The 16,084-nt window shown below is 35.4% G+C and overlaps 3 protein-coding genes across 4 annotated transcripts; 2 read left to right on the forward strand and 1 right to left on the reverse strand.

Moving 5' to 3' along the window:
- Positions 1-2,387: 2,387 nt before the first annotated feature.
- On the forward strand, positions 2,388-3,647 carry LOC108983128 (aspartic proteinase nepenthesin-2-like). The gene has a single exon (XM_018954674.1). It carries the CDS (start codon positions 2,388-2,390, stop codon positions 3,645-3,647), a length of 1,260 nt encoding a protein of 419 aa, XP_018810219.1.
- Positions 3,648-8,065: 4,418 nt separating this feature from the next.
- On the forward strand, positions 8,066-12,855 carry LOC108983743 (glucose-6-phosphate/phosphate translocator 1, chloroplastic-like). Of its 2 annotated transcripts, none has more exons than XM_018955492.2 (6): positions 8,066-8,623; positions 8,744-9,261; positions 9,773-9,998; positions 10,567-10,789; positions 11,589-11,802; positions 12,506-12,855. In XM_018955492.2, the coding sequence occupies exons 2-6, from the start codon at positions 8,770-8,772 to the stop codon at positions 12,515-12,517; spliced, it is 1,167 nt and encodes a 388-aa protein (XP_018811037.1). In that variant the 5' UTR covers positions 8,066-8,623; positions 8,744-8,769; the 3' UTR covers positions 12,518-12,855. The 2 variants fall into 2 exon arrangements, with proteins under 2 accessions (XP_018811037.1, XP_018811045.1); XM_018955500.2 differs by having other exon boundaries at positions 8,203-8,458.
- A 465-nt stretch (positions 12,856-13,320) lies between these two features.
- LOC108983753 (tryptophan synthase beta chain 1-like) lies at positions 13,321-15,790 on the reverse strand. Its single transcript, XM_018955511.2, has 5 exons — positions 15,385-15,790; positions 14,461-14,817; positions 13,917-14,359; positions 13,738-13,832; positions 13,321-13,618 (listed from the first exon to the last, which is right to left on the reverse strand). The coding sequence occupies exons 1-5, from the start codon at positions 15,718-15,720 to the stop codon at positions 13,443-13,445; spliced, it is 1,407 nt and encodes a 468-aa protein (XP_018811056.1). The 5' UTR covers positions 15,721-15,790; the 3' UTR covers positions 13,321-13,442.
- Between the last annotated feature and the right edge of the window lie 294 nt (positions 15,791-16,084).

The following is a 16,084-nucleotide window of genomic DNA, read 5'->3' on the forward strand; positions in this document are numbered from 1 at the left end:
TGTCACGACGACGATCGATGGGTCCGATTTGTTTCTTCGGAAGAGATCTCCAGCACACCCGATTATGCGATGCTCGCTGTTTTTGCCAGTTCTTCGTAAACCACATGGATTCTCTTTATCTGTTTCGAAGCCTCTGCATTTATCTTCGGCTGAGAATCTGAGTTTGAAAGCTAGGAGGGATCCGATCAAATGCGAGGCTTACGATGCGGCAAACAGCTCGAAGCCGGTGGAGCCGAAGGCGGTGAATAAGGTGAAGATCGGAATTTATATAGCAACGTGGTGGGCTTCGAACGTGGTGTTCAATATCTACAACAAGAAGGTTTTGAGATGCTGGTGTTTTTACTTATGGACACAGGTGGTGGCCTGATTTGGACGCAGTGCGAACCATGCAAGAACTGTTACAAGCAAGCATATCCCATTTACAATTCACGTGCTTCCATTACTTACAGGAAACTCCCTTGCAACCACCCTCTCTGTCAAGGCGACAATGCCCACTACCAATGTGTCAATGGCGAATGCGTTTACGACCTCGGTTATCTTGGCGGGGCGTCAACCAAAGGCGTTGCATCCTTTGAAACATTCAAAGTTCCAGTCGACGAATCTAACGCCAAGTACATTTATAATGTAATCTTTGGCTGCTCGAACGATAACCAAGGCATGCAATTTGTCAAAAATGGTGTCATTTCTAGGGTCTTGGGATTGAGCCTGTCACCGGATTCACTAGTCTCTCAGACGCTCGATGAAGACTACCAACGATTCTCTTATTGCTTGATACCTTTTGATGAAACCATCATCATGACTCCTAGTCTTCTAAGATTTGGTGCTGACATTCCCTAACTGCCAGCAAACATTCAGACAACCCCATTTGTCAAACCACTGTCCGGGACAAATTATTACCTTTTGAATTTACAGGATGTATGTGTTGGCTTCCATCGACTAGGGTTTCCACCAGACACCTTCAAACCAAAGCAAGATGGCACAGGTGGTTGTATTATAGACTCAGGAGCTTTGATCTCTAGACTTGATCAGAATACCATTAATGGGCGCAATGCTTACAGGGAGGTGATGGGTGCATTTCAGAATCATTATGATTCTTTCAAGCTTCAGAGAATTGGAAAAGTGGCAGTGGGTCTTGAACTTTGTTACAAGTACACACAGGATTTCAAGGAGTTTGCCACAATGACGTACCACTTTGAAGGAGCAGACTATACTGTAGATTCAAAGTACGTGAATTTTTATAAGACTCAGACAGGGTATTTTTGCGTAGCACTGTTGCCAGGAAATGGAAAAAGTTTACTTGGAGTATGGCATCAACAAAATATGCGCATTATTTATGATGTCAATATTGGTGCACTCCAATATGCAATTGAGAATTGTGCTACTAATAATCTTCTAAATTAATTATAATAAGATATATGAGTATCGTGATTATTATTTTTTATTTTTTGCAATAAAAATAGATTTATTTTGTTAATAAATAATTATTTTAATTATAAATAACTGATCATAAATGAACAAATTTCTTATAATATCCAAATTAGATTTTGCAGCCTTAAAATCGAAACGGGGCAAAGCACGTGAGTGTACTTAAATGAATTTCCTTTAAATTAGTTAAAGGAATTATCTAATACAATATCCTCCTCATAAATTATGTCCAACCTAGAAAGAAAGTAACTGCTAATTAGGAGCTTGATGCGGAGTGGACCCATTGAGCAACTTATTACAGAATTTGAGACAGCCTATCATTTCAATCTGCAATTAATGAGCTCAGTACTTTAACAGCTTTGCATATTCTATGGCAATTAAATATGAGATGGCATCCTCTCCATTGGCCATTCATTTAGCTATTTCACTTAAAAAGAGAAGAATTATTAATTATTAGCTCAAAAATATGATAAGTACATTAAATTTTGTGTAGAATGTGTATTCTTATTCCTGTGTTTCTGCAATTATTTTACTATCTTACCGTTGTTAATTGTGGATGTAAGTGGTATTTTCACAATAGAAAAAAGAAACCATTAATGTCTAATTAAAGCACTATACATGGATATAATGACATACATGGAAAGATAGAATACAATACAGAGAAGATTTCCGTTGTTCTTATTCTCTTGCATGCTTAATTACCATTTATAGAGGGCTGGCTATAATTATAACATGCTTAATTTACATGACAAATAAGCTTCTGAGAAACGCTATAAGTATCTGCATCATCATGTATATGTGCCACTCAATTCTCCGAGCTAGCTATCGAGGTTGACGTACGGGTCAAACATTTTGATCTCTTAAGTCTTAACGTCGAAGCTAGCTAGCTAGCTCGCTCTAAAATGGCCCAACTCCAATTTCTTGCTACTACTCTGTTTCTTTACTGTACCCTGATCATAACAATGTCCGGTCAATTTCATTTCATTCATGCAAAACCTAGGGGATTGAGCCTAAAGATCATCCCTAAGGACTGCCCAGAGTCTCCTTTATATGCTGGAAACCTGACGCTACTATCGTACCAGCCTGAGGAAATTCGTCTTCGATTGCTTCTCCAAGGCTTTTTCTTCTTGGTGCAGGTAGGCATTGGAACACCAGAGAAACAAGTGTTTTTATTCGTGGACACAGGTGGTGGCCTGATTTGGACGCAGTGCGAGCCATGCATCAACTGCTACCCGCAAGCATATCCCATTTATGATTCAACTGCTTCCATTTCTTACAGAAAGCTCCCCTGCAATCACCCACTCTGTCAAGGTGACAGTGCCCTCTACCAATGTCTCGATGGCGAATGCGTTTATAACTATGGCTATGGCAGCGGAGAGACCACCAAAGGCATTGCATCTTTGGATACATTTGAGATTTTAGTTGGTGATCAAACTACTACTGAGTTCATTCCTGATGTAATCTTTGGTTGTTCTAAGGAGTCCAATTTTCCTCAATTTGCCAGAAATGGTGTCATTTCTGGGATCTTGGGATTGAACCTGTCGCCGGATTCTCTGGTGAATCAGCTGTTTGATGACGAGGATCGGCGTTTCTCTCATTGCTTTGTGCCTTTTCCTGATGCAATGACGTCTTCTAGTTTCCTAAAATTTGGCGATGACATTCCCCCGCCGCCGGCAAACATTCAAACAACCCCATTTGTGACACCACCGGGGAAGTATCACTACCATTTGAATTTACTGGATGTAAGTGTTGGTACTCATCGCATAGGATTCCATCCAGACACTTTCAAAATCAAGCCAGATGGCTCGGGTGGTTGTATTATAGACTCTGGAACTCTGATCACTCAAATAGATCAAAACGCTCTTGCGATCGATGCATTTTATGTGGTGATGACTGCGTTTCAGTATTATTATGATTCGTTCAGCCAGCTTCAAAGAGTTGACACGTCGCCGGAAGGTTTTACACTCTGTTACCTATACCAACCGGAATTCATGGAGTTTGCCACAATGACGTACCATTTTGAAGGTGGAGACTACTTTGTGGATCCAAAGTACGTAAACTATTACGCCCCGGGAGGATATTTCTGCGTAGCACTGAAGGAAGGAAATGGGAAAAGTATACTGGGAGCTTGGCATCAGCAAAATATGCGCATTACTTATGACGTCAACGGTGGTGCACTGCATTTTGCCTCCGAGATTTGTGGTAATGATGATTCTAATTGATATAATATATATTATGATTGCCCAAAGAGGCTAGCTAGCTAGGGGGAAGATCAAATTAATTAAGAGATAACCCTTGATTCTCTTTGCCCCAATTATATATATATATATATATATATATATATTGAATAAATGGATTGGAATTTATATATACAGGTAATCGTGTATTCTTCAGATGTTCTTGTTTTTCATTCCACGACTACGTTTAATCAGATGTTGAGATGAATTTAATTGAATTATAAAAATTAATATATTGAAAGTCTTATTGATATGGACTTCACTTTTTTAAGTTGAGATGAATTTTGTTTTTAAGATTAAAATGTACGGGTAAGTTGACATAAGTTTAATAATCTTTTTATAAAAAATTGAAAAAATAGTGAATTTTATCATTAATTAATTTAAGATAAGTTAATTTGATTCAACGACTAAACACAACTTTAATTTCTTGGTTGGCAAGTCTCGAAGTGGAAAACTTTTATCGGTAAACTTGCTTATTAATTCTCCAACATGCAATTTATGTGAAAGTCTTATATATGTAAATTAACTATAATAAATACCACAATAAATATTATGTCTGTGCACCGATAATTAATAAATAATATAAGTACTCAGTCGAATTTTCATAAATAAGTCTTTTAACATTAATGTAGATTTATATTCACTCTAAATAAATTCTGAAAGAGTTGATTAAAAAAAATCTGAAAGAGTTGTTCCCGTAGAGAGCATTGCTGTAATGGTATATTAGTCTTTGCTAAATCTAAAATTTAATTAAAAGTTAAGGTTTTGGTTAAAGTTAAAGTCATCGAATATATTAATTCATATTAGACTATTCATCTTAAAGTTAAAATAATAATATAATATTATGTGTTTTAATAATATTATATTAAATTATTTTTTATATCAACCTAATTATCCAACATAAATTACATAATATAGCTTTGCTTACAAAAAATTATTTTCTGAAAAATGTGGACATAATATAGCCTTATTTAGTAATGAAAGTTTTAAAAAGAATTTAATTTAATTATAAAAGTTTGTTTATTATTTATGAATAAAATATAAGTTTAAAGGGTAAATAGTGACTCTTCAACTTTAAAAATTTCTTTAGAATTACAGTAATTCAAAATCTAATTAAAATTTTTTAACTAGTCCAATACAAATTTATAAGTGACCTCATTTGTTTTCAGAAAATATTTCATCTCATCTTATCTAATCATTATAATTTTTCTAACTTTCAATATAAAATAAAATAAATAATTCAATTTTTTTAAATTTTAAAATAAAAATAATATTAAAAAATATATTTTAACAATATTTTATTAAATTTTTTAATTTTAATTTTATCTTATTTCATCTTTAAAAATAAACGAGCCATTATATTTTGAATTTTACTTACATTTGACTAGCACTAGCGGTGGCTAATGTGCAAAGCACGTTTGCCATGTCTGCCTAATTGGAAAAATAAATAAATAATAATTTTTAATATTAAAATAGTCTAATGCATATGAGTAAAATTATTATTTATTCATATTCATCATTTATAATGGAATTTAAATTATATTAAAAATTTAAATTAATTATATAGCTTTTTTCTATTAAAAATATTCAGTAAAACTTCATCATTTATTTAATGATGAAAAAATAATATTTTATAAATTAAAGTTGATTTTAAGTGTATGATATAATATTATTCTGTTCAAAATGTTCAGTAAAACTTTATCTTTTACTTAATGATGAAAAATTAATATTTTATAAATTAAAGTTATTTTTAAGTGTATGGTAGAATATTTATATTTTAATTATTTGTTTTATGTTAGTTTAAATCAATATTTAAACTTCTATCGTTAGATTAAATCTGAAGATTAAAGATGAAGTGTTGGAATTTAAAACCTAAAAACTAACATTTTCCCCCACTTTTCCTTTCTCACTCTCTCTCCTTCCCCACGCACGTTTTTCTAATTTAGTTAATTAAAAATATTATCATATTTAAATTATATTAAAACTCTAATTATTTATATGATTTTAATTTCTTAAAAGTATTTAGTAAAATTTTATCATTTATTTAATGATGGAAAATTAATATTTAATAAATTAAATTTGATATTTAGCAAAACCACCGGCCATCCCCCTCTAACGAGCTCGGCTTCCATCTCCGTGCCGTTTGCTCCCACGAAATCTACCTCTCTCTTGCACGGGTTCTCCACACCCACGGCGGAGCTCCACCTCCTCTGGCCACCGCATCACCACCAGGACCTCCTTTCGCTACCGACCACCTCTCGTAGCCGTCCTCACGCCCAGCCGAGCCACCATGGATGCTCACCTTCCCTCACGGACGCCCACTTCACCTTAGGTCACCTCCACCACCGTAATTTATGGTGATTTTTTTTATTTTATGGTATTTTTGTTATGATTTTATAGTGATTTTGTAGTGATTTTGTTAATTTGTGGTATTTTTGTGAAGATTTTATGATATTTTGTGATTTTGTCGTGTATTTTTGTAATGATTTTATGGTGATTTTGTGGTGATTTTGCTGTGGTTTTGCTTCGAGGATGCAGAGAGGGACGCAAAAATTTGCTATTTTGTGATTTTGCCGTGTTATTACTATTTACAATTACTGTTTATTATTGTTGATGTCACTATTTATTAAATGATAGGCTTTTTAAGTATAAAGAGAAATGCCAATACTCTCAATGTAATGTCTGATATTTTAAATTATCTTCTTCCAAATAAATAATTTAATCTGACCCATTACTCAATGAGCTGTTAATTCCAACCCGCATCCTTTATGGATCATTGTGATGCGACGTCTTATCAACTTCAATATTCAATTCATTTTTTTTTTTCCGAGAGTATTCAATTCATTCATTATCTCTTGAATCTACATCTATTCAATGAACTTAAAAATTATAATATATATATATATATATGCCCTTCTGGATAGGGAAAAAAATATATTTTTTTAAAATAAATTAATAGTATTCATCATTTTAATTTACATTATCTTCTTATTATCTTATAATATAATATTAAATAATTAAAAATTATTTATTATATTTTACATATAAATATATAATTTAATATCATATCATGTGATAATAAAAAACTAATAAATAAAAAATGATAAATAAATTTTTTCTTTTAAATGAACACTCGTACATGGATTAACTACCTAGCTAAATTTTAGGAAAACAAAATTTTTTTGCCCCAAACCAATAGAATTTATAATCCTAGGAATGGATGAATTTTACATATGATATATCTAATAAAGCTGATAAGTTACAACCTATTTTTAAGATTTTGTAGGATTTTAAGCTCTCGTTTATTTTTGTAGAAGAGTTGAATTGAGATTAAAATTAAAAATTGAATAAAATATTATTAAAATATATATTTTTTATTATTTTCATTTTCTTTTATATAAAAATTTAAAAAAATTATAAAAATAAAATAAAATAAAATGAGTTGAAAAAAATTATAAAAATAGAAGAGATCTAAAACAATATTAATCATCTAATAATAAAATAATGAGACATTTATATCAAAGGTATAAACTTTGATGCTTTTTGTTTATCCCCACGAACAAAACACGTGTTTCTTGACGTACGAACGAATGCAACATTATATTTATACTACGTTTAAAATAATAAAATTAAATATTTTAATCACTTATTAGGTATTTTGACACATTTTATCCTACATTTATGCAAAGAATTTAGAAAAAAACTCATGTTTGACCATACCGTCACGGTTTGCAGGGAGAGAGAGAAGAAGAAAGATCTCAAAGAAGACCAAACCAACACCATCTCGGACTTTGCTCAAAGGTAGATGGGCAGCATCCAATCCATTAATCCATGCTATGGTCTCTATAGTTAGCTCTGTTAGGTCCACTGAGATGAGATGATATAATTGTAAATAAAATATTATTATTATTTTAATATTTAAATAAATTAAATTATTTATTATATTTTATATAAAAATTTAAAAAAATTATAATATAAAATAGATTGACAGTATTTCTCGTATCATTAGTTTTTTAATCTCATTTCATCTGATCATTATAATTTTTTTAAATTTAAATATAAAATAAAATAAATAATTCAACTTTTTTAAATTTTAAAATAAAAATAATATTAAAAAATATATTATAATAAAAAATTATTCAATTTTTAAATTTTAATCTTAACTTATCTCATATCATCTCACTTATCTACGAAAACAAGCGAGGCCATTCAAACGACTCTAATTAAAATAATATTTACGTTAATAGAATTTGTAAATATAGCGTTCTCATTTTTTAAAATATATATATATAATTTATATAAAAAAATTAATTTTTTAATAATAAATTCTATTTTTTTTATTAAAAAAAAATTGGATACCCGCACAACCATATATCAACGTCCGACTGAAATCATAGCAACATAAGAAATCTGCATCGTGCAGCAGACGTGGCACTATGCTATTGGTTCCTGAAGCCATCAATCTCTGCACATTACCACAGCATAGCTTAACCTTACAGTTTCCAAAACTCCTCTCTCTATCTCTCTCTCTCTCTACACCTTTTCCAACAGCGAGAGAGTTCGATCCAAGTCCAACGCTACTTTTTTACTCAAAGGGATCCAGATTCCACACCACCACCGATTCCGAATTATTTGTTAATACAAAATAACATGACATAAAGGTTTGGTCTTTGGACTGAGATCTCGGAGAAGAGTCCCATTGGAGATCTCAAAGGCCATCAAAATTTTCACCAACCCGATCAAGCCACTCAACCAGACGCCAGAGAGCAAGAAAGAAAACCCAATAACCGTCTACGGTGCTTCCTGGCTCTTTGTTGTTTATAAATCTCCACCAGATATCCCTCTCAGCCTGTCATAGTTTATGTATTGATCCTTCTTTGTGATCGAGTTCTATTAGATCGTGGCAGGGCTTTAGGTCAAAACCAAAGCTTTTGAAAATCCTTTTAAAAGTCATAGTAAAGGTTTTGGCTTTCCCTTCTCCAACTCTCTAAAAGCTGATTGATCTCCTTCCAATTATATATTTTTTAATATTTGCTGATCGTCTTTCGCCTTTTTTTTTTTTTTTTGTGCGAGATATCCAGAAAACTTATTTGGAATCATTTACGCCATGATTTGCTCCGTGAAACAATCTGTCACGACGACGATCAATGGGTCCGATTTGTTTCTTCGGAAGAGGTCTCCAGCACACCCGATTCAGCGATCCTCGCTGTTTTTGCCGGTTCTTCGTAAACCACAGGGATTCTCTTTATCGGTTTCGAAGCCTCTGCATTTATCTTCGGCTGAGAATCTGAGTTTGAAAGCTAGGAGGGACCCGATCAAATGCGAGGCTTACGATGCGGCGGACAGCTCGAAGCCGGTGGAGCCAGTGGAGCCGGAGGCGGTGAATAAGGTGAAGATCGGAGTTTATTTCGCAACGTGGTGGGCTTTGAACGTTGTGTTCAATATCTACAACAAGAAGGTTTTGAATGCGTACCCGTACCCGTGGCTGACCTCGACGCTCTCGCTTGCTTGTGGTTCTCTCATGATGCTGATCTCTTGGGCCACTAGGATAGCCGAGGCACCCAAGACCGATTTTGAGTTCTGGAAGACTTTGTTTCCGGTGAGTGGGAACCTCGGTTTTGTTTGGTTGGTGAGAAAGTAGAGTGAATGGAACGAAAAATGAAGTTTTTAGTATGTATGCCTCTTTATGTGGTTTCGCATTTGATCTTTTAGTTTTTTTTAGTAATCCTGCATATATTTGTTTGAATTATGAAAAGTTAAAAAATTGCCCTTTTGTTTGGCTGCCGAGAAAGTTAAGAAAAAAGAAAGTGATGTTTTTGTATTGTGTGCTTATGTTGTGTGGTGTAATACATGAAGAAAATGACTTTCTTCATCCAAGTAGGCACAAGTTGTTGAATTTAGTGCAGCTTGGTGGGGGGGTTTTAGTAGTGGAAGCTCTGAACTCATAAACTATGATTCCATTTAGCCACATCTTATTGACAACAAAGCACACACAATTAGGGGTTTTGGTGTTTCTAGAGTTCGTCATATGCCTTGGGTTATTGCGATGCTTGAATTCTTTGACTTTCTGTAAAGGATTGTGACCTCAGTATTTCTCTCGTTTTCAATAGGTTGCTGTGGCGCATACAATTGGTCATGTTGCGGCAACTGTGAGTATGTCAAAGGTTGCAGTTTCATTCACCCACATCATCAAGAGTGGTGAGCCTGCTTTCAGTGTATTGGTTTCAAGATTCCTGTTGGGTGAGAGCTTCCCGGTGCAAGTTTACCTGTCACTCATTCCAATTATTGGCGGTTGTGCTCTTGCTGCTGTAACTGAGCTCAACTTCAACATGATCGGTACAAAAACAAACTATATATTGTAACTCTTGCAATTATTATCTTAGAATGTTGATATTGCATTATTATTTGTTCTTCTTTTCCTGATGTATATTTAGTTTGTGACATATATATATATATCTTAATATATGTGTATTTAAATATATCTTGTCTAGCTGATTAGAATAGGCAGAAAAAGATCTCCCCAAATTCTTGACATTAACTTTGGACTGCAGAACACAAAAACTTTTGTTTAGTTAGGCTAAGTCGCGGGATTTCTTTATTGTCTTGTATAACAAAAAATAAATTGTATATATTCCCCCTTGGCCCTATTGTTGTCAGCATTCAATTTGAAGATTTAAGGTTTTTTGTATGTCTTCCATATTCATCTTAAGATGCAAAAACTTGCTTGCTTGTTTATTTTTCCAACCCAGGAATCTCCAGTCAGTTGTTGACACTATTTGTTTTGTTTTTGGAATACTTTCTGTCATTGGAGAACGTTTTATGCATTGGTGTAGTTGTTCTTGATTTTCTTTTAGGGTTTGTTTTCAGAGCCCTGAATTTGGTTTGTTGACTTTCACTACTTCAGGTTTTATGGGGGCCATGATATCAAACTTGGCATTTGTCTTCCGAAACATATTCTCAAAGAGAGGCATGAAGGGAAAGTCTGTTAGTGGAATGAACTATTATGCTTGTCTTTCTATGTTATCCCTTTTAATTCTCATACCATTTGCCATTGCTGTGGAGGGACCACAGATGTGGGCAACTGGTTGGCAAACAGCCATGTCTCAAATTGGACCGCAATTCGTATGGTAATTTTTTGACAACTACCAATTTAGATGTCCTTGTTCTGTTTGGTTGCACAGTTGCAGTCTACTTCATATGTGTGTGGTCTCCCATGATAAATTATGGGGACGAATGGTGAATCAATTGTTTGAAGTAATATTGGGTTGAACAATATGTTTCATACTATTGTTTCACTTTTGGAGATTACAGATCTGCCTTCTCCTTCTCACCTAGATGTTTTAGGTGCACAATAATTGCAGTTTTTATTTTTATTTTAATTCCTCCCGAGTAATTAGGAAACTGTGAGCCAACTTGTGATAGCTTGTCTATAAATCTATTTTCTTTCTGTTATTCATGCTCAAGACTTTGAATTGTACTGGAAAGAGTCTAGAATCCTCATCTGAATGATAATGCTGTCTCCATATAGCATCAAGGGGCCTGAAATAGTCTATATAAATTCACGATTTCCAGCATATTGACTATTTGCAGATTCAAAAGAAAAGCTTACTTTTTTTAGCCTCAGGCTTCAGCTCATGTGGTAAAAGTAGGTTCGGATTGGGGTAGGTCTCAGATTCAATGCTGACAAGAGAAAATAAATTGAAGACAATAAAGAAGAAAAAATGTAGTTTTTTGTGATAGCCAAATGCATATTATTTGGATTGTTATATGATTGACGGTGTTTGATAATCATGGTGCCTTAGATCCTTTTGTTTTTTCAATTACTTGTTAACTTATGTTTTTCGAGGTTTCCCTGGAATGTATATACTGTATTTCCTGTTTGGATTCCTTTCGACTAATTGTGTGGGTGTTAATTGTACATGATAGGTGGTTGGCAGCGCAGAGCGTGTTCTATCATCTGTATAACCAGGTCTCATACATGTCCCTGGACCAGATCTCTCCCTTGACATTCAGCATTGGAAACACCATGAAACGTATATCTGTCATAGTCTCCTCAATCATCATTTTCCACACACCAATCCAGCCCGTCAATGCTCTTGGAGCTGCGATCGCAGTTCTTGGAACCTTCTTGTATTCCCAGGTACTTCCCTGCTCTGTTTATGAGTTGAGCATGATTGCTCATAATTGATTATTATCTTTATCATATCAAACGACTACTACACCCTAAATGGACTGATTGTAATCTGGACAAAGTTTGCATGTTTTCATTCTCATGTCACTTGATTGATTGTACATCAGAGATATCCACACACACACACACAGACAGAGAGAGAGAGAGAGAGAGAGAGAGTACAATGGCCTACACAAGAAAATCTATCCCTAATTGTTGTGGTAGCTACCTACTTCTGAATGCATAGAGATGCATGGCATGAAGGTTAGGTGGAACCATGTCATGTCTCCTACCCATGCGGTTGGCTAACTCAATAAATCACGGATGGGGTAGAACTAAAGGCTGCTTTCGTAGTGTATCAGTTTGGTGTGGAGTATTGTGTTAGCTACCAATCTTCTGGTTGATTTGGTGTTAGGTGAGTTCGCTTTGTGCCGCTCGTTTGGACGGTCTAAACAAATTGCCTATTTCAGTTTAATAATTAAAACTATAGGATATACCTTCGAATATTCCCCCCCTCTTGTAAAAGCATAGCATGGGGTCCTTCTCACCAAAGTTGACCGTTGCCATAAATTATGGGAATATGCTTAATTTCTTCTCTTTCACATTATACAACTCGGGGCCTACATTCATTTTAGATTTATTAAAATCTAATTAAATGTTTTCAAATTTACAGGCAAAGCAGTAAGAAGTCTTGGGTTCTCAAATTTAGATTCAAAGAGAGTGGCTATCAAGATTTGCTTCTTGGCCGCAGGGGGAATTGACACGAGCTGCTTTCAGAATTCATGAGTAGCACTGTTTGTTTTGATTTTTTTTTTTATTTTTTTTGTTATCAAAATGAACCTACAGTTTGTCATGTTGTAGATGATAATTATTAGCTTTGGAGACAGTATTATTGCCATAAGGGTAAAGTAATGGCGGCTTTTTAGGAGAGTTTTCGAATAAACAAGGATAATTCCTCAAGTCCTTGTCCGTTATGGAAAAACAAGCAATTTCAATTTTCAGTTGCATTAAAATTTGTTCGTATTTTGTCTTTATTTTCCTGAGTTGGGAAAGGGGGTTCGAATTCCAGAAGAGGCAGATAGATGTGGACCGACAATGGACTTGGTGGAGATGTTTCTGAGAGTAGTTTTGGAGGTATCCCTTGATGTTATAAGACAAACAGTATCTGCTCTCGGCAGATTGGAGGGCCCGCGCACAATTTGGCTTTAGTGAGTAATCTTTTCACGTTGGAGGGGGACATCCCCATGTGACCAAATCTTTCCAGATTTTCAAGTGGGGTGGTTTGGTAGGGAGATTGCAATATTTTATGTTCCTGGGCTTGCAACATGATTATATTAAATTCATAAATGTTATAGGGATGGGAATGAATCTACATATAAACAACCATTTAAAAAGAAAATGCATTTGTATTTTCTACATATTAATCTAAAAATTAATTGAACTTTTGTGTATTATTCTAATGAAAGTTTGTTATTTGAGATGTGAATGTTTATTCAAAGGTGTTTGTAAAAATCTGGAAATGATTGATTGATAAGCTCTGCCACTGCAATCAACCACAACCTTTTATTTCATTTGGGAGAGTACGGATAGGAATACATGAAGAGTACCATCTAAATCTGCAAATGCTTGATAGCTGTATGAACATCCTTGTCTCCTCTGCCACTGCAATTAACCACAACCTTGGTTCCATTTGGGAGAGTAGGGCACAGCTGCTCCAAGTAAGCCACTGCATGAGATGTCTCCAGTGCAGGGATTATGCCTTCTAGTCGCGATAATCTCTTGAAACCTGCATGTACAAAATAGATCAATGACAAAACGAGTTAAGGGGAATAAAATGTGGAGGATCTTAAGAGCAACTTCGACCTGGGGCAAACCTGAATTTAAAAAAAAAAAAAGATGCCATACCTTCCAATGCTTCCTCATCAGTTATGTTATAATACTCGGCACGGCCTGTATCTTTCAAATAACTGTGCTCTGGTCCAACCCCAGGATAGTCCAAGCTATTAGCCATAAAGAAAAGGTGTCCAAAATTTAGAAATAAATACAACATAAAGCCACACCAAAAGTCATATCAAGTGTCTTACCCAGCACTTATGGAATGAGGTTCAATAATTTGCCCGTCCTCATCCTGTAATAAATAGCTCATAGCTCCATGCAAAACCCCCACTTCTCCTTTTGTCAAGGTAGCAGCATGTTTACCGCTGTCCAATCCAAAGCCTGCAGCCTCCACACCAATCAACCTAACATCTTTGTCATCAACAAACTCATGGAAGATTCCCATGGCATTTGAACCCCCACCTACACATGCTACCAGAACATCTGGCATCCCTCCCCATTTTTCCAGTGCTTGTTTTCTAGTTTCTTTACCAATTATTGCATGGAACTCTCGAACCATCATGGGGTATGGATGTGGCCCAGCAACAGATCCCAAAATATAATGAGTCGTCTCAACATTAGTTACCCAGTCCCTAATAGCTTCTGACGTAGCATCTTTCAAGGTGGCTGTCCCAGAATGAACTGCTCTAACCTGTATTGAACAGTTAATTAAACGACGGATTATAACAGTCAATGCATCGATTAGGCTACATCACAGAAAGAATCAAAGGATGAAAACTATGACAAATAGACCTCAGCCCCAAGAAGCCGCATTCTGAAGACATTAAGTGCTTGCCTCTCCATATCTTGTGCACCCATATAAATGATACACTGCAAACCAAACCGAGCACAAACAGTTGCTGTCGCGACCCCGTGCTGACCAGCTCCAGTTTCAGCAATTATCCGATTTTTCCCCAATCGCTTGGCAAGCAAAGCTTGGCCAACAGCATTGTTGATTTTGTGAGCCCCCGTGTGATTCAGATCTTCTCTCTTAAGGTAAATGTGCGGGCCTTCACCATTTGGACGCTTATAATGCTCAGTTAGCCGCTCCGCAAAGTAAAGAGGACTCTCCCTTCCAACATAATCTTTCAGGATTGCATTCAGTTCTTTCTGCAATATCAACTATTTTTTAGCTCACAATACAGTAACTTCGACACATGTACATAAATTCATGCACAGTTCACAACTAGAGTTCTTTTCCCCCAAGACACTTGATTAGGAGTAATGTACTTCAATAACGCTCGATACTTTCTCGCTTGATTGAGCTTTGACAAACTGGGGAATTTTTTTTGGAAAGGCAGAAATTTGGTTCCTTTTGTGGCAAATTATCAAGCCCTCAAAATTGCTATGCACAGTTAAGTTGGGTCTCAGCGTCTCATTACACTCACACCAATGCATTACTTCGATAACACGTCAAAACGATACGAAAATCACGAAAATGAAGCCCTCGGACAAGGAAATCTCAATCCTCTATTTCTAACCCTCTATTTGGTATCCGGGAAAATGAGGGGAACCCGAAAAGAAAGAAAAAAAAAGGCCCGCAGTTTACAAATCAATGTCCTCCGAAAATTCATACTTTCCTCCCAATAAAAAAAGTCTTCGCCAACATCCCAACGAACCGAGCCCCAGCAAACAAATGAACCAAAACAGATTGGACATTGGAGGAGTGAAAAGAACCTGAAAGCCCTCGTCGGCGGCGAGAGAGTGGAAGGCGGACTCGAGCTCGGAGAGGGCGTGCATGAGGGTTTCGGGGACATACTTGCCGCCGAACTTGCCGAAGCGGCCGAAGGAATCGGGTCTCTGAAGGAGAGAAGTAGCGGTAGCCATTTGGAGAGCCCGGCTGTCTAGGGAGCATGATACAGCAAAAGAAGATAGAGCCTTGGAAGGGCAGGAGGGGGTAAATTGGTGGAAGCGGAAGGGGAATTTGGAGGAGAGAAATGGTTTGGGGAGAGCTAAGGTGGTAATGGTAGTGGCTGTAGAAGAAGAGGGTGGTGTTGCGGGTGCGGCGGCCATCTGTGGGAAGAAATGGTTCAGTGATAGTTATCTATTTATTTTTATTAATTTTCAATCAGTTGGGCATTTTAATTTTGGATAGAGTTGTGATACACATAAGCTCCACACTCTGCACACCCACTTAAAAATATGTGATTTTATTTTTTTATCTTCATATTTCATATTGAATAACATAAGCTCCACACCCTGCACACCCACTTAAAAATATGTGATTTTATTTTTTTATCCTCATATTTTATATTGAATTCAATATGAAATATGAGGATAAAAAAATAAAATCACATATTTTTAAGTGGGTGTGCAGGGAATTCAATATAAAATATGAGGATAAAAAAATAAAATCACATATTTTTAAGTGGGTGTG

This window comes from Juglans regia, chromosome 2, assembly GCF_001411555.2.
Source record: "Juglans regia cultivar Chandler chromosome 2, Walnut 2.0, whole genome shotgun sequence".
NCBI classification, from domain to species: domain Eukaryota; kingdom Viridiplantae; phylum Streptophyta; class Magnoliopsida; order Fagales; family Juglandaceae; genus Juglans; species Juglans regia.